Source organism: Pongo pygmaeus, chromosome 17 (genome assembly GCF_028885625.2).
Source record: "Pongo pygmaeus isolate AG05252 chromosome 17, NHGRI_mPonPyg2-v2.0_pri, whole genome shotgun sequence".
NCBI classification, from domain to species: Eukaryota; Metazoa; Chordata; class Mammalia; order Primates; family Hominidae; genus Pongo; species Pongo pygmaeus.
This window is the reverse complement of record NC_072390.2, coordinates 62671596-62697496: the sequence shown is the minus strand read 5'-3', so window position 1 is coordinate 62697496 and position 25901 is coordinate 62671596. Positions and strand designations below refer to the sequence as shown.

Genomic DNA, 25901 nt, shown 5'->3' with positions numbered 1-25901 from the left:
TTAAAATATGCATAATATGTACACTTATTTTTATGTTCTTTATTGTTTGAGTATATGAAGATAGTTTATTCTTAGAATTTTTGTTTTAAAAATTTGGGGGTACTGACACTTAAATGAAAAGTTTGATACTTAAAGTTTGTGGTTAGTTTATCGAATAGATACTGTAAAAGGTTATTGAAGGAGACCCTTAACCTGTATCTTCTCTCCCTCTCTTTTTTTTTTTTTTGAGACGGTGTTTCACTCTTGTTGCCCAGGCTGGAGTACAATGGTGTGATCTCGGCTCACAGCAGCCTCCACCTCCTGAGTTCAAATGATTCTCCTGCCTCAGCCTCCCTAGTAACTGGAATTACAGGGATGCACCACCATGCCTGGCTAGTTTTGTATTTTTAGTAGAGACGGGGTTTCTCCATGTTTGTCAGGCTGGTCTCGAACTCCCAACCTCAGGTGATCTGCCTGCCTTGGCCTCCCAAAGTCCTGGGATTACAGGCATAAGCCACCACACCTGGCCTTTTTCTTTTGATAATTTTAAAATTCTGTTTGGATATGTGTCTTTGTTATTTTGAATCGCTCAAAACTGTTCGGCAGTGTAAATGTTAAACTGATGAAAGTCTTTTGAACTTATTTTTCCTCCCTGGATTACAGTTGATTAAATTGTATACATGTTTTTATTTTACATGCAGTTTATTCAGCTATTCAGATACCTTTCTGAACATAAGTGTTTTATTCAGACAACATGTTGGAAATAACATATTAGAATCCTAATGGTTATTTTCAGGGAGCATTTTACCTCTTTATACAGTAGTCTATATTTGAATTGAATTTTCTGCTTCAAACACTTAGACTTTACCGGTTAGGAATCCTTGGAGAAACATACTTTTTAGGTAGAATTCAGCCTGGACCAATCTGGAACCATACTCTACCATATTTTACCCTATAGAACTTAGTGTAAGTTGTAAGCCTGTATTATTTAATACTTTTATAATCCAAAATCTTGTGTGTTTTTAAATTTTCTAAGTACTCATAAAATAACGATGTTCATTAGATTAAACAACAACAACAAAAAATTGTAGTTACTGATGGTTTTGCAGCCTACTGATTCAGATCTGGGGCATTTTTGAAGTTACGTTTTTGGCTCTTGCCCCAGAATATGTACATATAGGAATGAGCAAGATACGTACATAATGTGTACGTCCAGAGAGTAGGATTTTATTAAAAGTAGATGTTAAGGATTCACCGCAAAATTTGGACAAGATCCTGAATTATACACCCTCAGTATGCAATATTACTTTTTTATAATATTATATAACATTGTTATTTGTTATTTGGAGTGATTCATTGGTTATCTCTGGTAGCTGAGAGAAAAGGTAGTGAGATTATGTTGCAGCTATACTTGATTTGTTTTAAACTTTTGTAGAAACGCCACCTCCTGGATATATCAGTGAAGATGGAGAAACAAGTGACCAACAGTTGAATCAAAGTATGGACACAGGTAAAAAAAAGTCTTTGAAAATTCCTCAGTTATTAGATGTACATTTCTTGTATTGTTTGAAATTCACAAAAGATGTTAACTCTTAAATTTAGAGAAGTTGAGAAGCATACCAAAAACGATGATCTTCTATCTTGATTTAACATATCCGAACTACCAAAGGGGTCCATGTTGTCACAGAAAAATTAACGTATGCTACTCTGCATAATAATTGTTATTTTTTTATTAGAGTAAATGAAAATTTGAAAACATGCACGTGCTTTTATTTTTTTAAGTATTTGCTTCTGTTGAAAATTTTAGTAACCCTATGACTAAATATCTCTCTGTGATAAAAGACCATAATTACTCAAATAACAGATTTTCAGAGGAATTTGGATGTGAAGGAAGGGGGTCAGCTTTTCACTGCTTTTTTAACCTAATAGTGAGTTTTGAATTATAGTAGATTAATTTCTTATACTTAGCTATCAACTCCAAACAGTGATGAAGAAAAAAATTAAAGCTTTAAATCACGTCTTATGTAATAAAATGTATAACTCAGCAGAACTAATAAACTACCAGTGAAATCTGTTTGATGTCATTGTAATTGTCCCAGTTTGATTCATTTTACCTGTCTGTATCTTAACTGTTGGACATCTTAATATCACAACCTGACAAATTATACCATCAGTCTTTCTCCATATCTTAACACTAATGTATTCTTGGTTATGATAATCTAAATTATCTTTAAGTGGATTAACATTGGTAGGGGAGGGAGGGGTTACAATAATTCTGTTGTTTAAATCCGTTTTTTTGGACTCCCAGGTAAAGAAGTTTCTGCTGTAGCTAATCATACATTTGGGTGTTTAGAAGTACCAGATAACTAAGAAAGGTAGATAATCTAATGAACATTGGAAATAACATGTTATACATCTTAATGCAAATGATATTTGACTTTCCACGTATGTTTTACTAAAATTAGATGACACTCTTCTTGAAGCAATAATATTCTTTTTTGCCTGTGATGGACAGCTGTTACTGTGACATTTAAAAGTGAAAGATAGGAAAAGATACTGAACATCATAAACCACAGTGAGATACTACCTCACACCTACTAGATGCTATAATCAAAAAAAGGACAATAACAAATGTTGGTGAGGATGTGGAGAAATTGGAGTCCTCATATATTGCTAGTAGGAATGTTAAATGGTTCAACACTTTGGAAAAGTTTGCTGTTCCTCAAAAAGTTGAATACAGAGTTAACATATTGTGGCCGTCTATGTACCCAAGTGAATTGAAAACATGTCTACTCAAAAACTTGTACATGACCATTTATGCAGGCGTTATCCTTAATATTCAAAGTTAGAAACAATTCAGATGTCCATCAAATGATGAATGGATAAATAAAATGAGGTATGTTTCTGCAATATAATTATTCAACCATGTAAAGGAATGACAGTATAGCATGATGTATGGCAACATGGATGGACCTTGAAAGCAGTATGTTAAGTGAAATAAGCCAGAAAAAAAGGCTGCAGGGATTCTAATTTAGTGCACAGACACCTATTCAACAATATAGCTGACACACAGGAGGAGCAATAATACGAGTATTCGTTATGTATGATAAATGAATCAAAGTACAAAAGTGGAGAATAAGCTGAATCAGCTAGCTAAAATAATTGCAGTGTTGGGGCTAACTTTGAACCCAACCTAATATTTCTGTTTCAGTGGAGCAGTGTTACTGGCTTTCTGAATAACACGTTTAAAATTACTGTATGGCAATGGGAATATATGATTCATGAGATGCCAACAGTTGGTTTGGCTGCCAGCCTCTTACCCAATATCAGTTTCTCTCTCGGGGCCATGGCAAGAAACACAATTCTGACTGATGCAGGGCTCCAATTTAGAACAAAGTTGGCCACCTCTCTAACTCTGGTTCATACCTTCCAGAGGGAAGGACATAATTAAATTCATCTTCATAACCTGCTGTTAAAAATAATGAATTGAAATTTTTTAAAAGGGCAACCAGAGGATAAATTAGGCATAATAAGTAACTGTACGAACAAGCACTTGTTACTCTTTTCTTTTTTTTAAATTTAGATTTCGCTGGTCAAGACTTTATTCTTCCTTTATAGTGGATATTAGAGATCAGGCTGGACATCGTAAGAAATTTATAAGTTCGATTAACTTTTGTAGTATTGTATAATCAGTCCCTTTTCAAGTCATGATTTTTATGTACATATTTGTTCAAACAGGTATATAGAGAAATAGAATATAATAGATCATAAGATGTGGATTTCATAACTCACAATTCAGTTTTGTATCTTCTGCATACACTGTGCTTGGTCCAAGATACACAAAGAGACTTAAAGGGTTTTTTAATCTGCCTGTGTCCCAGAAGATAAAATGAGGTCCTAACCTCCAATACCTCAGAATGTGGCCTTGTTTGGAAGTAGCATCTTTGTAAATGTAATTGTTTAAGATGAAGTCATACTGAAATACGATGGGCCCTAATTCTATATGACTGGTGTCTTTATAAGATAGGGAGGAATGTGCCATATGAAGATGAAGGCAGGTGACTGGAGTTAGCACCTGCGAGCTGAGCAATTCCTAGGATTGTTGGGAAACCCAAAAGCTTAAGAGAAAGGCATGGAACAGATTCTTCACTTGAGCCTTCGAGAGAGCATGGATTTGCTGACACCCTGACTTGGGACTTACGTCCTCCAAAGCTCTGAAAAAATAAATTTCTGTTGTTTTAAGCCACCCAGTTTGTGGTATTTTGTTAGAGCAAGTCCTAGGAAGCTAATACAGTGAGTATTAAGATTTTGAGAGTATCCTACTAATATGTACACTTAATTATTTGTAAGTTATATACAGGTACTTCATGTACATTTAAACATGTATACGAAATTGAAGGATGAGATTAAATAAATAGAAAATACGTTTTAATTTTTTCTTTTTGTAAACTAGTAGTTTTGTGTACTCCTAGACAGTTTTCCCATACACTCCACTTACAAGACTTACTCCTCTTAACTAAATGCATATAATCAAAGTAGCATAGTGAGACTCTGAGCTGGACTACCTGAGTTTGAAATGTTCCTCTTACATATGCTAGCTAGGTGACCTAGTTTTTAAATCTGTAAAATAGGGACAATAATAGCATTTAACTCATAGAATATTAATAGGGCTAATATTTATAAGGCATCTATGTGTTCCTAACCTGTAATAAGCACTATATGAAGGTAGTTAAAATGTTAAGAGGAGTTAACCATTAAGAAAAAGGAAGATAGTGGATTGCACAAAGATTTGAAGGAAAGTGAAGAATTGAGATCCAGACACAGAAGCACTTGATTTTTGTGGTTTAGGATCATCTCTATGAAATAGGAAAGTAAGATTTTTGTCAAAAATGAGGGGTCAGGTTTGACAACTTCAGGATAATAGTCTTAATAACAATGCCTTTTCTCTGCCATGTGTTAAACAGTTTTTGATGTAGATGTAGCATGTCTTTCATTAGATAAATTTTTTAGTATTTTATACTTTTAGTGCTGTTATATTTGTTTTTGTTTTTACATTTTATTTTCCAGTTGTTCCTAGGATATGGGAAATACTTGATTTTTGTATATTAACCTTTTCTCCTGCATTCTTGTTAAATTGACTTTTTGGTTCTAGAATTCTGTAGATTCTTGAGGTTTTCTGCATTACACAGCCATGTCATTTGTTGATTAGGACAGTTTTTTCTTTTTTTTTTTGAGACGGAGTTTCACTCTTGTTGCCCAGGCTAGAGTGCAATGGCACGATCTCAGCTCACTGTAACCTGAGCCTCCTGAATAGCTGGGTTTACAGTCATGCACCACCACGCCCAGCTAATTTTTTGTATTTTAGTAGAGACGGAGTTTCTCCATGTTGGTCAGGCTGGTCTCGAACTCCCAACCTCAGGTGATCTGCCCGCCTCGGCCTCCCAAAGTGCTGGGATTACAGCCGTGAGCCACCGTGCCCGGCTGACAGTTTGTCTTTTTTTCCCCAGTCTTTATGCTTTTTTCTTCTGTCCTAACTAAGACCTACAATAAACTGTTGAAGCTATAAGAATGGACATTTTTGCATTGTTCTGATTATAGGAAGAACACATTTCACAATTCCCCTTTTAAGTATGATGTTAATTGTGGATATTTTGGAGATTGTATCTGATTGAGGAAGTTCTTTTTCCTTTTTGTTCTTAATGTTCTAATTGTGTTTTATAAATGGCTGTTGAATTTTGTCAAATGTTTTTTCTGCGTTTATAAAGAGGATCATATAGTTTCATGGATTTGAATTGTTTTATTTTTGAAAATTTTTCCATCTATGTTTATGAGAGATTGGTCTGTAGGGTTTTTTCCCTTGTAATGTGTTTATTAGTTTTAATATCATAAAATGTGTTGGAAAGGGCTTTCTCCTGTTTTCTCAAAGAGTTTCTTTAAGGTTGGTGTTATTTCTTTCTTAAATTTTTGATAGGGCTGGGCATGGTGGTTTTTGCCTGTAATCCTAGCACTTTAGGAGGCCAATGCTGGAGAATTGCTTGAGCACAGGAGGTCAAGACCAACGTAGGCAACAAAGCAAGACCCCATCTCTACAAAAAAAGTTGTTTGTTTTTTAATTAGCCAGGGGTAGTGGCATTCACCTGTGGTCCCAGCTACTTAAGAGGCTAAGGTGGGAGGGTCACTTGAGCCCAGGAGGTTGAGGTTGCATTGAGCCATGTTTGCGCCGCTACACTCCAGTCTGGGCAACAGCGAGACCTTGTATTCAAAAAAAAGTTTGATTTTTCCAGAGAAACTGTCTCTTGTAGGAAAAGGTTTTTTAAATTGAGAATTATTTACATTTTTAATTTTGTGTATGTGTTTGATAAACTTGGATTTTGTTAGAAATGTGTTCATTTCATTTAAGTCATAGGATTGATTAATTGAGACAGGATCTCACTTTGTTGCCTAGGCTGGAGTGCAGTGGCTTGGTTAGCTCACTGCAGCCTCAACCTCCCAGGCTCAGGCAATCTTCCCCACTTTAGCCTCTCGAGGAGCTGGGACCACAGGTACATGCTACTGCGCCTGGCTAATTTTTGTGTTTTATTTAGAGATAGGATTTCACCAGGTTGCCCAGGCTGGAGAATGTATTGATATAAAGTTATTTCTGATATTTGTTATTCCTTTCATATATGTGAGATCCATTTTAAAATTTATAATGTTAGTAATTTGACTTTTTAATTTTTTATTAGAACGTCTTGTAATGGATTAATCAGTAGTCTCAAAGGACCAATTTTTTGTCTTGGTCATTTTTTGTTGTCTTTGTCTCTTTTCTGTTTTGTTTGTATTCATCTTTTTGTCTGCTTTTCATTTAATCTGGTCTTTTTCTAGCCTCCTGTGGTATACATTTAGATCATTGATTTGTTTATAATGTACACATTTAAAGCTATAAATTTCCCTCTAAGCTTTATGTTAGCTCTATATTACAAATTTTATGTTGTTTTGAAATTATCACTTAATTATTTTCTGATTCTTCTTGATTCATGAGTTATTTAGAAGTTTGGGTTTTTCTTAGGAGTGTGAGGATTTTCTAGATTCTTCATTGATTTCTAATTTAATTCTGTTAACAGTCCAGCATGTAGTGTGTGTGACTTTAGTCCTTGGAAATTTATGAAAATTATTTTATGCTATAACTTGTAACTTATCTTGATAAGAGTTCCATATATAGTTGGAAAGAATGTATGTACTATAGTGTTCCAAATGTCATTTAGGTCAGGGTGGTTGATGGTGTTTAAATCTTCTTAATTCTTTATGATTTTTTAAAATTTCCTTATTTTGTCAGTTATGGTAAGTGTTAAAATCTTCAGCTCTGATTTTAGAGTCATCTCTTTGTGCCTTTAGTCCTGTCAGTTTTTGCTTCATGTGTCTTTAACCTCTGTTATTAGATGATACACGTTTGGAATTACTACATCCTCCTAATTAATTTACCCTAATTATAAAATGCATTTTATATTAACATCACCATATCTTCTTTCTTACCTCTGGTTACATGATATATTTTTAATTGTTTCAATCTATCCGAATCTTTATGGTGTGTTTCTTGTGGACAGCATATTTTTGGTTTTATTTAATCTAACAACTTTTGTCTTTTAGTTGGAAAATTTAGTCCACTTATATTTAGAGGAATTATTGATACTGGGTTTAGGCTACCATTTTGCAATTGTTTGTCTATTTGTTCTCTCTGGTTTTTATCTGTTTGTTTTCCTGCCTTTTAGACTAATCAAATAATTTTTGTTTCATTCTATTTACTCTCTTGGCTTTTTACCAGTAACACTTAGTATTATTTTCTCAGTTGGCATTCTTGTGATTACATTGTACTTATGTTATACCTAGAAGTTTATTTAAGTTGTAATATTTTACAACATCATGTAAAATTTAAGAACTTTACACCACTCTAGTTTCATTCATCTGCTTCTGTTGTTTGTACTATTATTGACATGTATTTTACTTAATAAAAGTGTATAAACCCCAAAGTTCGGTGTTACTTTTTGCTTTTGATATCAAGTTGATTTTTAAAGAAAATTAGAAGGGATAAAAAGAAGTGTTTTATATTTACCTACATATTTACCAGTTTTGCTGCTTTTTATTCCTTTACTACAGACATTTCTTTCAGTTGTTTTAGCACCATTTTGCAGAGACATTCCTTTCTCCATTGATTTACATTGGCTCCTTTGTTGAAAATCAAGTGATAATTGTATGTGACCCTGACTTTGGGTCTGCTCTTAATCCAATTAAATAAATTTTTCATTTCAGATCCTTTATTTTTTAGCTATATAATTTCCATTTTAAAGTCTTTGATAATTTGTGTCCAGTTAATATGTAACATGGCCTGTTTTTGTTGACTGTTTTATCTCTTGATTATGGAGTCATTTTTTTTCCCCCTCCATCTTTGAATATCTCTTGTTTTTTAATTGGATAGTGGGTGTTGTATATAGAATAATATTAGAGATTAAAATAGATAACACTTTCTTTGGAAAGACCAACTCTTTTCTCTCTCCATTTGCTAAGTTGAGGAGCTGATCCTTTCCCTGCCCTTAGGATTTGAGTTAGAAAGGTGATAATTTGGTGCTTTAATGTCACATCACTCAGGTTTCAGGGAGGGTCAGTTCCCTACCTTATCAGAACTTTCAGATATGAATATGGCAAGACTGCATATTCTTATTTCTTTCCAGCCTTGCCCAGGACTTCCTACGCTACCATGTACTCAGCTAAAGACATGTATTGGAACTGACTGGTGAAGAGGAGCTCTGTGCTTGCAGCTTCTTAGATTCCTGTAGTCTGCATGGCCATTGAAATTTTAGTTGGCTTCTCCTTTGGCAAGCTCAGTCCTTTGTCTGTGTCCTGACTTGGCAGATACTGTCAGTAGTGAAAGTGATTACCACTCTCTGTTAACTGGGGAGGAGCTCATCCCTCTCTGTAAATTAGTTCCTGTGGACTTATTTGGATCTATATCTGTGTGATAACTTTAAAGAAAAATAGAATTTTTCTTTGTTTATCCACTATTTTCTTACTGCTATTTCAGAAGCAAAGGTTTTCCCCAATCTTCTACATACTAACTATAAGGGGAACTCTGTAGGAGTTTCTAATAAAAACAAAAGCAGCCTTTTTTCTCATTATGAACAGAATTATGCTCTCATAGAAAAATTGGAAATATATAAAACCTAAGATGCTATAGCATTGGGGATTAAGTTTTTTAAAACAAGAAATGAAAAAATGGTCATTCATGCATTATATATTTCATAAGCTGAATTTGACAATTATAATGTTGTATCACTTTGGCAGGGAAGCTTAATCTCTTATTTCTGCCATTATTCTGTGTCAGATAAAAGTTAAACAGTGTTCTACACATAAGATTATGATACAGCATTTCGAATTATACAACAAATGGATGTTCATTATAAAAAATTAGCATAGTTAGGCAAAACAGGAAAACTTAAGCATTACATGTAATTGCATCTAGCAAAAAATTAAAATTTTAAAAGGTTCAACTTTTACCAGAAATTTTAAAAAAATGCTGTAATGAACCTCATTAAAAAATAGCTAGAAAATGATAGAGAAATTCAGTAGGATGTCAGATTCTAGAGTTCCTGTTCTTGTTTATTACACTATATCTCTGGCTGGTTTTAGGTGTGACATGGGGGAGAAGTGGGTGCTTTTGGTACATATTGCCGAGGCTTAGAATATGACTAGTGATCATATTTGGATTAAGGTTGAAGAAGCAACCCAGGATGATTCCCAGTTTTCTGGAAGGTTTGTGAACACTTTGGTCTGTATTCAGTAAATTAGACTTTTTAAAGCATACATTTTTATTGTGTATGTTTAAGGTATATAACATGATATTTGGTGTATGTAGTGAAATGGTTGCCGTAGTCAACTAAATCCATCATCTCACATAGTCACCTTTTTATGTGTGTGATGAGAGCACCTAAAATCAACTCACTAAATTTCCAGTATACAGCACAATATTTTAACTGTAGTCCTCAGGTTGTACATTAGATCTCTGGGCATATCTTACATATCTGCAACTTTATGCCTTTTGACCTATAATCTCCCTATTTTCCCCCCAACCTGTAATCACAATTTTATTATGTTTCTGTGTATTTGGCTTTAAAAAAAAAAAAAACCCACATAGGAGATTATGCCGTGTTTCTTTCTATGTCCACCTAATTTCCCTTGGCATAATGTCTTCCAGATTCATCCATGCCAAAAGTGGTAGGATCTCCCTTTTTAAGGCAGGATAACATTCAATTGTATAACCCTCCATTTCTTTATTCATTCATCTGTTGATGGGACACTTGGGTTGTCTTCTGTATCTTTGCTATTGTGAATAAAAGCAGCAAGAGTAAAAGCAACATGCCACATAACAAGGGAGTCTTCATTAGACAATCAGATTTTTCAGCAGAAAGTTTGCAGGCCAGGAGAGATGGGTGGTGTATTTAAAGTGCTGAAAGATTTAAAAAACAAAACTGAAATTAGCTGGGTGTGTTGGTATGCACCTGTGGTCCCAGCTACTCAGGAGGCCAAGGTGAGAAAATTGCTTGAGCCTAGGAGGTGGAGGTTGTAGTGAGCCAAGATTGTGCCACTGCCCTCCAACCTGGGTGACAGAGTGAGACCCCATCTAAAAAAAAAAAAAAAGTACCCCTGCCAACCAAGAATACTATAACCAGTAAAGCTGTCCTTCAGAAATGAAGGAGAAATAAAAAATTTCTCAGACAAACAAAAGCTGAGGGAGTTCATCAGTGCTGGTGTGGTGAGGATGGGGAGCAACAGGCACACTCATTTATTGCTGATCAGAATGAAAAATTGTATAGCCACTTTGGAAGACAGTTTGGTGATTTCTTACAAAACTAACTATATTCTTACCATATGGTTTAGCAGTCTTGCTTCTCCTTGGTATTTACCCAAATGAATTGAAAACTTAGGTCTACACAAAAACCTGCAGATTGATGTTCATAGCAGCTTTATTTATAATTTCCAAAACTTGGAAGCAACCAAGATGTTTTTAATAGGTGACTAGATAAATAAACTGATATATCCAATTAATGTACAACAGGTCCTCAAGTAATATCATTTCGTTACAGTGTTGATGATTGGGGAATGTTGGTTTTGTTGTACAATTATTTTGCTTAAGTCAGTTTCCAAAAACCTATGGAAGATGTTAAATGAAGACTTACTATATATGACATTCTGGAGAAGGCAGAACTATGGAGACAGTAGAAAGATAAGTGGTTACTGAGGCTTTGTGGGAGGGAAAGAGGACTAGGTGGAGCACAGGGCATTTTTAGGGCAGTGAAACTACTCCGTTTGAAACTGTAAATGGATACACGTCATTATACATTTGTCAAAACCCAGAGAATGTATAACATAGCCCTAATGTAAATTATGGACTTTCGGTGATAATGATGTATCAGTGTAGGTTCATTATTATAACAAATGGACCATTGTGGTTTGTGGATGTTATAGGGAATTTGGGGAAGCAGGGCAGGGGTCATATGGGAGCTCTTTGTACTTTCTGTTCAGTTTTGCTGTGATCTTGAAACTGCTCTAAAAAAAAGTCTTTTTTAAATTAAAACAATTTAATGTCACCTTTAAAGATATAACAGATTTTTTAAAAAAAACCTGGGTGAATATTTGCAAATGGATGACAAGTCTAAGAACTGATTTTTAAGTTTAAAAACTTACAAATCAAGAAGAAAAAGATCAGTTAATAGAATTGGCTAAAAGAACAGGAATACACTATTTACAACAAAAACAAGAAATTAAAAAATTGCTCCCTTTAAACCTATCATATTGGCAGATGTCAACTTGTAGTGACACGGTGTGAAGAAACACTAGCTTATAAATTCTTAGTGAGATGAAACATTTTTGAGAGGGTATTTTGGCACTTATAAAAGTTTAACACATTTTATTTGACATTTGTTAATTTGTCAAAGGTTTGACAAATGTATCCTACAAATAGATGTAAATGTGTATGTGAAGATACATGCACAGGGATTTCTGTAGATGGTTTAGCTGTAAGTAGACACTGCTAATTCACACTGGATCTCAAGTAGGATATTTATATTTCTTCTAAGTGGAAGGCCTGTGGTAGGTGAGACTCCAATAGCAGCATTTATGTATGAATAATTCATAGGCTAATCATCAGTTCCTTGCCTCTGGTTTTTTGTTTTTTTTTTTTTAAAGGCTTCTATTAATTGTTAGCTTATTTTAAGTTTTTAAAATTTGTCTTTTTTGTAATCTGTAATTCTAACCTGTCACATCTGACTGAACGCCTGTTAATTTAAATGATCCTACTGGTCATTTCTAAGTATTTAATAGAGGAGTAAACAGTTAAAAGATTTGAATAATTGGGCAGTTTCCTCCATTTCTAATAGTGGCTTTGTTTATTTTATATTGGCTTCAGGAAACAGCAGTGAATTTTAGCTCATTGTTCCAAATATATTTTGACCTTTCTTAGTTGTACCTGTTGTGACTTGCCAGCAGATTTTTCAAACTGAGAAAAAAGGAACATAACTTAATTATGTTATGGAAGACCGTTCTGTCTTCTAAAAATTAAGCATCTCTTCCCTGATTCATTTATTTATCTAGGGGCTACCATTTCACCTTTATTGCGTGGTATTTTATGTCATGGTTATAGTAGTGTGTGGTAGGGAGGAGGTGTGTAAGACGGTCTGACCTATCCTACTCTTTTTGTTTTTCTTTCGAGACAGTCTTGCTCTGTCGCCCAGGCTGGAGTGCAGTGGGATGCCCTCAGCTCACTGCCACCTCCGCCTCCTGGATTCAAGCGATTCTTCTACCTTGGCCTTCCAAGTAGCTGGGATTACAGGTGTACGCCACCACGCCCGACTAAATTTTGTGTTTTCAGTAGAGATGGGGTTTCACTATGTTGGCCAGGCTGGTCTCTAACTCCTGACCTCGTGATCCACCCACCTGAGTCTCCCAAAGTGCTGGGATTACAGGCGTGAGCCACCATGCCCGGCCTGACCTATCTTATTCTACAATTATGTTCTTGGTATACATTTGAAGCTTGGGTCATGCTCTTTTAGGTAACTTTCCCTAAACGTGTAGAGAATGATGATCATAAAATAAAATAAAATATATTTTATATTTTTAATAAGATTATTTAACAACGTTTATAGCAAATTGTTTTAAAATTGAGTTGCATGGAACTGAGCAGACTAGTTGCGCCATGATTTTTCATATGTTGTCTCTGGTGGTTCTTATTTTGTATATTTGTGCCCCCTTATTTTCTTGATTAGATTTAGCCTGTTGACCCAAAAGAAGAAACAGATCATTTTCTAAGAATGTGTAATTTACCAGAACTGACTCCAGAAAATAGAGCTATCTGAACAAGTCAACCTTCATAGAGTAATGTCTCATAGTAAACCCTAGAAAGTTACTAACTATAAATAATTTCACAGAAGAATTCTACCAAACTTTTAAAGAATATGCTGTTATAATACTATTTAAACCTTTGCAGAGGATAAAGCTGCTAGATTGTCATAACATTGACCACAGAGCCTTACAAACATAGCACTCATGTAAATCTTCAGGCTTGTATTGCTTGAGACTATTGATGCAAAAATCCTAAATAAATATTTTATTGCTGTTAGCCTCAAAGCCAATGCCATGCTTAATGGGAAAATGGTAGAAACATTACCCTAAAAGTCAAGAGTAAGATATCCACCATCATCACTGTTTTATCCCAAAGTGTGACGCTAACCCAAAGATGATTGATAAATCATGTAGAAGGGCTTTTATTTTAGTGCTACATGATCAAAATTAGGATTAAGAGTCATAAGACCAATGATTAAATATTTGTAACTCATACCATAAGACTTATAACCCTAATATGTATTAAGAGCTTTCAAACAATCAGTAAGAAAATGATCAACATTGCAAAAGAAAAGAACAGACTATTACAGAAAGGAAATATAATATAAACGTGTAAAGCTACTCAAAATTAAAACTGTACTTGTGACCATGTTTTCATCTAGAAGCAATAACATGTCAGGCATCCCTTTACTATGTTGTGACTGGGAATGTAAACTGGTACAACCTTGATGAATGATAATTTTACCCAAATCTATCAAAATTGCAAATACACAAACCTTTCGACCTGGCAGTTTCTTTAAGAATGTATCTTTCAGATGTGATTGGAAGCATGCAAAACGGTCAAGATTAGTTATTGCAGTCTTAAAGTGTTGGTTCTTATAGCAAAAGATTGAAAATAGCCTGAATATCCATCAATATGGGATCCTGATGTTATGTAACTAATCGATATGTAGACAGACAAATAGGGAAACACATTGTGAACAATCTGATAGAATAATATAGAAGATGAAAAACGGTTACCACTTGTATATGAAAAGAAAGGACACAGAACAAAAATGTATTTGCTTATGTGGTTCATAGAATATTTTGGAAAGATACCCAAGGAACTGTCAACATTAGATATCTTTGGGAAGATGAACTGGTGGGCTAGAAGCCAAAACTGTTGCACCTTTTATACTGGAACCCCTCCCTTCTCTTCCCCTGACCCCCCACAAATTAAACTAAATTTAAGCACTTACATATTCTGAATTCTTGGTATTTAAATTATCTTTGTATTATTGTTGATAATTATAACCAGATAAAGCTAGTTTTATGATTACTTGATCAGAAGTTCTGGAAATACTTCATTTATTTTTAAATTAAATCCTTTTGTTTTAGGCTCTCCAGCAGAACTATCTCCTACTACTCTTTCCCCTGTTAATCATAGCTTGGGTAAGTTGCAAATGTGTTCCCCTCATCATGTTTATACTGTATCACCTACTTAATAATAAAAATCATCTCTAGGAGTTATTTTTTATATATCCGAGAAAGGGATCCTAATGAATAGCCAAATAATTCTGTATGCGGTTAAAGTAGTGCTTTTTAAAAAGAATATTGACACCATCCCTCAAAATTATTAAAAGTCTTTTCTGCTGGCAGATATAAGAAATAAGTATAATCTATTTATTATTGAAATCATATTCCTCATAGAAAATTATATAACCTATTATGGCTAGATTTTTATGGTTATGTTTATTTTATGATGTAATTAATAAAAGAGGTATGTGTATTATATATACACATTGACATAAATATGTATACGTGTATACATAGTATGGGGGTTTTATATATATATATGAGAGTGTGCGCATATATGTGCAAGTGTGTGTGTGTGTGTGTGGTCCCTTCATAACCATGAGTTCAGCATCTGCAGATTCAACCAACTGCAGATTGAAAATAATTGGGAGAAAATGAAAATAACAATACAACAATAAGAACTAATACAAATTTTATTTATTTATTTTTATTTATTTTTTGAGACAGAGTCTTGCTCTGTTGCCCAGGCTAGAGTGCAGTGGTGTAATCTCGGCTCACTGCAACCTCTGCCTCCTGGGTTCAAGCAATTCTCTGCCTCAGCCTCCTGAGTAGCTGGGACTACAGGTGCATGCCACTACACCCAGCTAATTTTTGTATTTTTAGTAGAGATGGGGTTTCACTCTGTTGCCCAGGCTGGTCTCAAACTCCTGGCCTCAAACGAATCACCCACCTTGACCTCTTAAAGTGCTGAGATTACAGGCTTGAGCCATTGCACTGGGCCCAAATTTTGAAATACAGTATAACAAATATTTGTATAGCATTTATATTGTTAGGTATTATAAGTAATCTAGAGATTATTTAAAGAATACAGGATGACGTGAATTTAAGTTACATGCAAATACTACACCCTTTTATGTCAGGGACTTGAACATCTGAGGGTTTTTAGTTAGGGGGAGCCGGTCCTAGAACCAATCCTCTGTAAATGCCAAGAGATGACTATATATATATATATACATTTCTGTATTACTATTATTATTTTTGCCCTCATTTTACCCTGCTATTTCACAATTTCTCTTTGGTTGTTACATGTTTGGAATTTATTCTACAAAATTGTGAGGTTTTTTTCTTTTGCAGTATTCCTTATGATATGTTTTAGTCAAAACTACAGAAGCTAAATATATAGTTTTCCAGTGAAATAAGTAGTCTTTTGACTCTATGGTCTGTTTCCACTTGCATGATCTTTGTGTGTTACTGCTTTCTGGTTCTTATGTATGAGTGGGTTTTCTCTTTTTGTAGCTAGGGTATCTCACCAAGAGTTTGATGTTAAAATGGACAGACGTCAAAAATATGTCATATTTTGTATCCTTTTATTATTACTGTTTTTCTTTGTGTGGCTTTTGACTCATTAATCTTTGCTCTGGCTTTATCTTACCCCATATTAGCTTTTTTACGTGCTTTAGAAATGCACCAAGTATGGCAAGTTGACTGACTTTGCGTGTGATTGTTTTGTATTTGAACAGGAGCTAGACTAAAACTACTGGTAAAACAAAGAATCCAACATAAAGTGATTTAATGACATGGGAGAAATTTGAAAAAGTCTGGTATGATCTATGAAACTGGAATTTTGTGTGAAAAATACTGAAAATCTGGTATTATCTGTGGAAACCGATACAGATACTATGTCTACTTCCTGAGCTTTTGCCAGTGCAGGCTGGCATAGAGCATGTAAAGATGATTATATTAAATCTATTTTTGGCTTGAATTGTTCACACATTTCTTCCTTTTATTATTTTTTTATTTTTTTTCTTTTTCAGATTTACAGCCAGTTACTTACTCAGAACCTGCATTTTGGTGTTCAATAGCATATTATGAATTAAATCAGAGGGTTGGAGAAACCTTCCATGCATCACAGCCCTCACTCACTGTAGATGGCTTTACAGATCCATCAAATTCAGAGAGGTTCTGCTTAGGTTTACTCTCCAATGTTAACCGAAATGCCACAGTAGAAATGACAAGAAGGCATATAGGTATGTTTTATTTTCCTTGTTGTGAAAAATCAATGCTGTATACTCATAATGTAGGCATTGCATGGTGTGCCACATCAAGAGCTTGTGTGCAGTAAAACCAGCTCTCTCTCTGGTGGTTTAATTGCTGACACATTTAAGTGCACAGGCTTCACTGCTTCTAATAGATCCTGGTGATGCTTCAGCTGCAAACTCTTCAACTTTTATTTGGCACCCTTGATACTGGAAAGTTCTTCAATAAATATGTGTTAAGATAAGTTTAATTTGCTGAGTCTCTACCAGTCATAAAATTGCCATGTTCAGATTTGGGGGTTAATACTTTTTTATAAATCATGATTTTTTTTTCTCAGTTTCTTTATATAGCTCCCAGGTTTTTTCCCCCTTTGTGAGTTTATATATTAAATGAAATGTGCTTGCTGTTCATCTGAAATGAGATATCTAAAACAAGAACTGCATTTAATATAGTTCAAAATATAATTCAGGGACATCTCAAAATGTGGTCTGGGGACTTCTGGTAGTCCCAGAAACCCTTTCAGCTAGTTTGTGAGGTCAAAGCTATTTTCATAGTAGTACTGAGATGCTGTTTGCCATTTCTACTCTCATTCTCTCATGACTGTACAGTGGAGTATTCCAGAGCCTACATGCATATGATTTTGCAAGAGATGAAATGTAGATTTGATAATGAGACTCCAATTCTGTTACACTAGACATTAATGTTGAAATGTTGACACTATTTTTTTTTTTGCTTTGGAAATATAGTTGTTTTTCATAGACAAAAATGGTGAAATGTTGCCACTCTATTTTTTTTTTTTTTTTTGCTTTGGAAATACAGTTGTTTTTTATAAACATTGTTAATATGTAATGGATTTGATTTTTAAATGAATTTTTTAAATCTCAGTTTTTATATCTAATACGGTCATTTTCCATAATATTCACATAAACAAAAGCTCTTTGGGGTCCTCAGTATTTCCTTAACAATGAAGTGAAAAAGTGTGAGAGCCATTCATAATTGAACATCATTCTCATCACCTTAAAGTAACTTCTTTTAACAGTAGTTTGCTTCTGTTTTTTTTCTAATTAACCATTACCTCCTGTGAGAAGTAATGGTGGTTATCAAAGTGTGATTTTGATACTGCAAAATGATAGTGACTAGAAGATCTATTACTTGGTTCCAAGTGGAAGTTCTCAAATCTTGCTTGATGTATAAATTTGGATAATCTTATTAAGATACCCAGTATCGCTGTAGGTGCTTTAACTAAAATAGTTTTTTGTTTTTGTGTCTTAATTGGGGTTCTGCAAAAAAATTTAATGGGTTTTCTCTGCTTTATTCTCTTCTCTCTCCAAAGTTTTAGATTGCTGTCATTATTAGATTTTTTTAAATTTTTGATTTCTAGTTTTATAGGTGATATATATTGATCAGGGAATATAGCCTGAAAAATCTCTACTTTTTGGACTTAGTGTTTTCTCAGTGACCACATGCATGACTGTTTTACAAATATTCCATAGTCTTAACAGAACCAGCGTACCAGGTTCTGTATTAAATCTGGAATGTTAGTTGTTTTATTAGTTTTCTTCTGCTGTGTAACAAATTACCACAAACTCAGTGGCCTAAAACACCAATTTTTTACCTCACGGTTTCTGTGGATCAGGAGTCCAGACATGGGTTAGGCGATCTTTTCAGGGTTTAGCAAGGCCAAAATTGAGGTGTCAGCTGGCCTGTGTTCTTATCTGGAGCTTGAGGTCCTCTTCTAAGCCCACATGGTTGTGGCAGAATTCAGCTCCTAGATGCCTCCTGAATTCTTGTCACATGGTGCCATCCATCTTCAAAGTCAGCAATGGAGAATGTCTCTTGTGTTGAATACCTCTCATGCTTTGAATCACTTTAGCCTATGACAGTCTAGTCCCTTTTAAAGGATTGCCTGATTAAGTCAGGCCCACCAAAGATAATCTCCCTTTCTTAAGGTTAACTGATTTGCTGCCTTAATTACATCTGAAAAAATCCTTAACAGCAGTACCTAGTGTTTGATTAACAGAGAATGTATGTGCACTTCAGGGCTGAGACTCTCAGGTGTCATGTTAGAACTCTGCCTCTCACAATTGTTTTTTTTTTTAATTCTTATATCTCATATTATTTTGCATCTGTGATCTCTCAGATTCTGAAAGAAGTATATTAAAAATCTCCCAGTAGAATTTTTTCTCACCTAATCATGCTTATACATCTAGAGGTTTGGTTTCCACCATAATATATAGTTTTTAAAATGGCAAATGACTCTTAACCTCTTGATGTTTTTACATCTTTTTTCTTAACAGTAAGTGGGATCTCTAAGAAAATACAGTTGTAATGAAGATATATTTCTCCAAACATTAGTGAATTCCTTCAAAATTAACTCAGTCTTTTACTTAATATATATCATTTGTGTGAAACTATTTTACTATGTGTACTTTTTCTACATTGTTTAAATACTTTCAGTCAGTACACATGTATTTTAAAATCAATAAAATTATTGTTAGAAAATACTTGGGAGAAATATACAGTAGTATATTTAAAGTTAGACTTCAGAAAGACATTATCTGTGAAAAAGATCCTGGAAATACCTTAAATCATTTTAGAATTTTTCCAAGAAAATGCTTCCAAAGTCACACTGAAATAGTAAATGTTACAAAACTAATCTCATTTGTATTTTATTTCAGGAAGAGGAGTGCGCTTATATTACATAGGTGGGGAAGTTTTTGCTGAGTGCCTAAGTGATAGTGCAATCTTTGTGCAGAGCCCCAATTGTAATCAGAGATATGGCTGGCACCCTGCAACAGTGTGTAAAATTCCACCAGGTATGGATTCAATAATGTAAATAAACCTATCGTGTCAACTTGCTTAGTTTTTCTTGCTGCTAATTTTAGGAATCGGTAGATGATTGCATGCTCATATTCTAAAACTTGTAACCCTTTTAAAATTACTTTTTAATAATGATACTCTTTTGACAGTTTCTTTTACCTTTTTTAATCATAGGCTGTAATCTGAAGATCTTCAACAACCAGGAATTTGCTGCTCTTCTGGCTCAGTCTGTTAATCAGGGTTTTGAAGCCGTCTATCAGCTAACTAGAATGTGCACCATAAGAATGAGTTTTGTGAAAGGGTGGGGAGCAGAATACCGGTATGAAATACATATTTGGTTCTTAAATTTCCACAGTGTAATTATGTTTCATTGCATTCTTGCATATTCTGGAGTTCATTTGTATCTGTTTTCATTGAGGTTATAGAGTCAGCTGATCTTTATGTAAAATAAAGTTGGAGGCCTCCAAATTCAAAACTGTTGCAAATTACTGAGTTGCCATTATGGAAGATATTAAAACATGCACAGGCATGCATTTTAACGTAATTCAGAGTGTTAAATATCATAAAAGGGGTGTATATGAAGGGTTATGTCAGTTTATGGAAGGAGAGATGTTCGCACACGGTGCTCAAGGAAAACTTGATGGGACATGATCTAGTTGTAAAAGATGCATTGGATTTCAATAGTCATAAATGGGGTGGGCGGAGTTGGGAAGTGATAATCTTGACAACAGCATAGCAATTCAGTTTGGAGAATAGAAAAATAAGGCTGGACAAATAAATTGAGACAAAGTAGATGTAGGTTAAGAGGAGGAACTTCATTCAAAAGTAGAGGGAATACTTGCTAATGTGCCAGGCACTGTGCTGTTTTAAGTGTAATATCTAAAAATTACTATTTCTATTGTCAGTTCGTTCTTTGTAAGGTTGAAATATATGAAATTGCCGTCGTTGCAGGTAACAAATGGTTCAAACTAATACATATTTGGAAATAGACATAGAAAGCTGATAATTTGCCCAAGGTTACATTATAAGTGGTTGAGATGGGACTGGAAGATAGTTCTCCTGGACTCTTAACCTCTTTTATAAGGATAGTAGTAACAATTCTATGTTTAAGTTTTAGAAAAACTAATTTGTCATCAGTGGATAGGATAGTCTAGATTATTGATGAATTAAACAATTGATTGGATTTCACATCAGAGAGAAGACTTCTTGACCATATTTAAGAGTAGGAATTAAGTAAAATACTTAGTCTTTCTTCAATTCGTATTGCTTACTCCGTATGCCTGCTTGAGAAATATTCATGTAATATAGTGATTGTATTCCTGCTTCTTCCAGCAATTTAGTCCCTTCCAAATTTATTTGTTTTGGACTTGCTTGTCTATCTTAAGTTTTGTCAGAAATCTGACTTTGAGATTGTGAAATGTGAGGTCTACTTGTTGAATACATTTAAAAATATATGTTATATATTTGTATCAGAGAATGAAAACTTGTCACTATTTTTTTCTGAGTTATATTGGTAGAATAATTCATTTTGTGATTTTCCTGTAGTTCTGTTTTGATTATTACCCTTTTGAGATGTTGTTACCTGTTAAGAATGCTGAATGCCGTTTTTTAAAACTTTAGACTTGACCTGAGTTGATAGCAAAATTGGATTTAAATTATATTGTCTAATAAGATTTCAGGTCAGACTTTTTTTTGTTCTTCAAAAGGTTAGAATAATGCAAAATACGGTAGGAATTTAGTGGAAGTAAGAGTGAATTACAGAGAGAATTCCACGTATATCTATAGATCTGCTAAGAACAGTTTTACTTGGTAAAGATACTGCCCTTCATTCACTGTGGACTCTGCTGTTCTTTAACTCAGAGATAAAGTAAAATCTGTAATTACAGAAGCAGTAATATGCAGTATGTTTTTATGAGTATTGGGAGTCAGGTACATCTGACTTTGGAAAATCAAGTAGTTTCCTGTAACATTTACAAATCAAAATGGCAAATATCCATCTATCTGTGGATATGTGGGTAGCTACCAGAAACTTACTGTCTGTAATCATTCTGGAGCTGAGGAAATAGACCTAATGATTAGGTTTCTAAAACTATTTTTTAAAAATTTCCTTAATGTCATCTTGGTTATTAGCACAAAAATTAGGAAATGTAGTAAACAGGGAATTTAGATGTATGAAGAATTCGTATTTAATCGAGTGGCAGCCTTCTTAAACCTACTCCCCTTGGGTGACCTGGATTATGAATTATTCTAGAAAGGGAAGTGGGACAGGGGAGAACAGGGCAGCCAGGACCATTGTTAGGCCATCTACCACAGTGGGTGGGTCACTAGAACTGACACCCTTGGGGAACCTCTGGGAAACAGTAAACAGTCTACAGAATTATCCTACCCAGGGGAACAGAAGTGCTGGGCATGTAAATGTCAATTTCTGTTTCCTTGGTTGAGGGCTGCTCCTGGGGATGCTTATTTCCTGGCACCTCTAGCCTTTTTTGGGTATATCAGAGAAGTTCCTGGGCACAGAAATGCAGATACCTGCAGTTGGAAGTTGTCTAGAGCACACTGAAAAATCCAAAGGGTATAGTGGGGCACTGATACCATCTGCCTCAGAAAATGACATCCTTGGAAGTACAGTTTTAAATTACATTGAACATGTGTTGCTTGGAGATGAAGAGTTGATAATGAGCTTTTCTCATATTTGAAGGGCTGTTTGTAGAAGCAAGTGGATTTATTGATTTTATTCTGTATAGCAAATAAGATGGAACTAAAATCAGTGCATGGAAGTGACAGGATGTCATTGAATAATTTGTAATTCTCTTAGAGTTGCCCCTTTTGTTGAAGCACTATTAAAAGCCTGAATGGTGTTGCTAAGAGGGATGTTCATTGGCTTTGGCAGAGAAAGTTGAATTCCAGCTTTTAACACTCTCTGTGATGTGGGTTTGGCTTGGGCCAAAATTTTGTTTTTGCTTTGGTATACTTTTATGTAGATTCCATTTGATATTTGAGTATCTACTATTCTGTGGTTGATTTGATAAGTACAGTTACTTTATGTCTTGGTTTGCTTGGACAATCCTGATTCACGTGTCTCCTTTTGGCCTTTTTTTTTTTTTCCCGAGACAGAGTCTCACTCTGTCACCAGGCTAGAGTGCAGTGGCATGATCTCGGCTAACTGCAGCCTCTGCCTCTTGGGTTCAAGTGACTCTCCTGTCTCAGCCTCCTGAGTAGCTGGGACTACGGGCACACACCACCAGCTAATTTTTGTATTTTTAGTAGAGACGGGGTTTCACCATGTTGGCCAGGGTGGTCTCAATCTCTTGACCTTGTGATCCGCCTGCCTCGGCCTCCCAAAGTGCTGGGCTTACAGGTGTGAGCCACCATGCCTGGCCCTGGCCTGATATTAATAGTATCTACATTCTCTCTCAGGTGTTCCATTTTGGACGATGGTGAATAATAAGATCACCTTATTAATTTTAGTTTGATGAGAAAAATATGTTCTTGTAAATCACTTCTAAAACAAGGTCATCAGAAGTACTTTGACTTTGAGGATCAACCGTTTTTCGGAATAATCGTGTCCAAAATTATATACACAACCTTTTAATTTCTGTAAATTTTTAATGCAGTGTACCTAAACATAGCCATTTTCCCTGCCTGTGGACTTGAATTTCATAATCATTTTCCTGTATTCTTTTAAACAGAAGGCAGACGGTAACAAGTACTCCTTGCTGGATTGAACTTCATCTGAATGGACCTCTACAGTGGTTGGACAAAGTATTAACTCAGATGGGATCCCCTTCAGTGCGTTGCTCAAGCATGTCATAAAGCTTCACCAATCAAGTCCCATGAAAAGACTTAATGTAACAACTCTTCTGTCATAGCATTGTGTGTGGTCCCTATGGACTGTTTACTATCCAAAAGTTCAAGAGAGAAAACAGCACTTGAGGTCTCATCAGTTAAAGCACCTTGTGGAATCTGTTTCCTATATTTGAATATTAGATGGGAAAATTAGTGTCTAGAAATACTCTCCCATTAAAGAGGAAGAGAAGATTTTAAAGACTTAATGATGTCTTATTGGGCATAAAACTGAGTGTCCCAAAGGTTTATTAATAACAGTAGTAGTTATGTGTACAGGTAATGTATCATGATCCAGTATCACAGTATTGTGCTGTTTATATACATTTTTAGTTTGCATAGATGAGGTGTGTGTGTGCGCTGCTTATTGATCTAGGCAAACCTTTATAAAGTTACAGTACCTAATCTGTTATTCCCACTTCTCTGTTATTTTTGTGTGTCTTTTTTAATATATAATATATATCAAGATTTTCAAATTATTTAGAAGCAGATTTTCCTTGTAGAAAAACTAATTTTTCTGCCTTTTACCAAAAATAAACTCTTGGGGGAAGAAAAGTGGATTAACTTTTGAAATCCTTGACCTTAATGTGTTCAGTGGGGCTTAAACAGTCATTCTTTTTGTGGTTTTTTGTTTTGGTTTGTTTTTTTGTTTTTAACTGCTAAATCTTATTATAAGGAAACCATACCGAAAACCTTTCCAAGCCTCTTTTCCATTCCTATTTTTGTCCTCATAATCAAAACAGCATAACATGACATCATCACCAGTAATAGTTGCACTGATACTGCTGGCACCAGTTAATTCTGGGGTACAGTAAGAATTCATATGGAGAAAGTCCCTTTGTCTTATGCCCAAATTTCAACAGGAATAATTGGTTTGTATAATCTAGCAGTCTGTTGATTTATCCTTCCACCTCATAAAGAATGCATAGGTGGCAGTATAATTATTTTCAGGGATATGCTAGAATTACTTCCACATATTTATCCCTTTTTAAAAAAGCTAATCTATAAATACCATTTTTCCAAAGGTATTTTAAAATATTTCAACAGCAGACCTTCTGCTCTTCGAGTAGTTTGATTTGGTTTAGTTACCAGATTGTATTATGAAATGGACCTTTTGTAAATGTAATTGTTTCTGCAAAATACCTAGAAAAGTGATGCTGAGGTACGATCAGCAGATATGGGCCATCTGTTTTTAAAGTACGTTGTATTCAATTTATAAATTGATTGTTATTCTACACATAATTATGAATTCAGAATTTTAAAAATTGGGGGAAAAGCCATTTATTTAGCAAGTTTTTTAGCTTATAAGTTACCTGCAGTCTGAGCTGTTCTTAACTGATCCTGGTTTTGTGATTGACAATATTTCATACTCTGTAGTGAGAGGAGATTTTCCGAAACTCTGTTGCTAGTTCATTCTGCAGCAAATAATTATTATGTCTAATGTTGACTCATTGCAGTTTAAACATTTCTTCTTGTTTGCATCTTAGTAGAAATGGAAAATAACCACTCCTGGTCGTCTTTTCATAAATTTTCATATTTTTGAAGCTATCTTTGGTACTTGTTCTTTGAAATCACATCCACCTGTCTCTATAGGTATCATTTTCAATACTTTCAACATTTGGTGGTTTTCTATTGGGTACTCCCCATTTTCCTGTATTTGTGTGTATATGTATGTGTTCATGTAAATTTGGTATAGTAATTTTTTATTCATTCAACAAATATTTATTGTTCACTTGTTTGTACCAGGAACTTTCTTAGTCTTTGGGTAAAGGTGAATAAGACAACTACAGTTCCTGCCTTTGCTGAGACAGCAGTTACACTAACCCTTAATCATCTTACTTGTCTGTGAAGGAGATAAACAGGGTACTGTACTGGAGAATAACAAATGGGATGCTTCAGGTAGGACATCAAGGAAAGCCTCTAAGGAAAGGATGCATGAGCTAACACCTGACATTAAAGAAGCAAGCCAAGTGATGAGCCAGGGGAGATAAGCATTCCTGGCAAAGAGAATAGCATCAAATGCAAAAAGGTTCACACTAAAGGAAACTCCTGATTAGGTATTAATGCTTTATACAGAAACCTCTATACAAATCCAAACTTGAAGATCAGAATGGTTCTTCCATAGTTTATAATATTTTGAAGGTGGCCTTATTTTGTGATAGTCTGCTTCATGTCATTCTCACTAATATATCTTCTTCCTCAACCTTTGCTGTAAAAATTTCATTTGCACCACATCAGTACTACTTAATTTAACAAGCCTTTGTGTAAACTCTCACTGTTTTAGTGCCCTGCTGCTTGCTTTCAGACTTCGTGCTGTCCAGTAATTATGTCTTCTACTA

The 25901-nt window shown here is 34.7% G+C and overlaps 1 protein-coding gene across 4 annotated transcripts in view; it reads left to right on the top strand.

Moving 5' to 3' along the window:
- The window catches only part of SMAD2 (SMAD family member 2), an 88462-nt gene extending 64345 nt beyond the window's left edge, over positions 1-24117 (top strand). For all 4 annotated transcript variants that reach the window (XM_054460447.2, XM_054460445.2, XM_063653636.1 and 1 more), the window contains 6 exons: positions 1415-1489; positions 14725-14778; positions 16677-16889; positions 19578-19715; positions 19894-20038; positions 23409-24117. In XM_054460447.2, the coding sequence (XP_054316422.1) occupies positions 1415-1489; positions 14725-14778; positions 16677-16889; positions 19578-19715; positions 19894-20038; positions 23409-23532 (749 nt within the window). In that variant the 3' untranslated portion in view covers positions 23533-24117. The remainder of the gene's footprint in view (positions 1-1414; positions 1490-14724; positions 14779-16676; positions 16890-19577; positions 19716-19893; positions 20039-23408) is intronic.
- The last annotated feature ends 1784 nt before the right edge of the window (positions 24118-25901 follow it).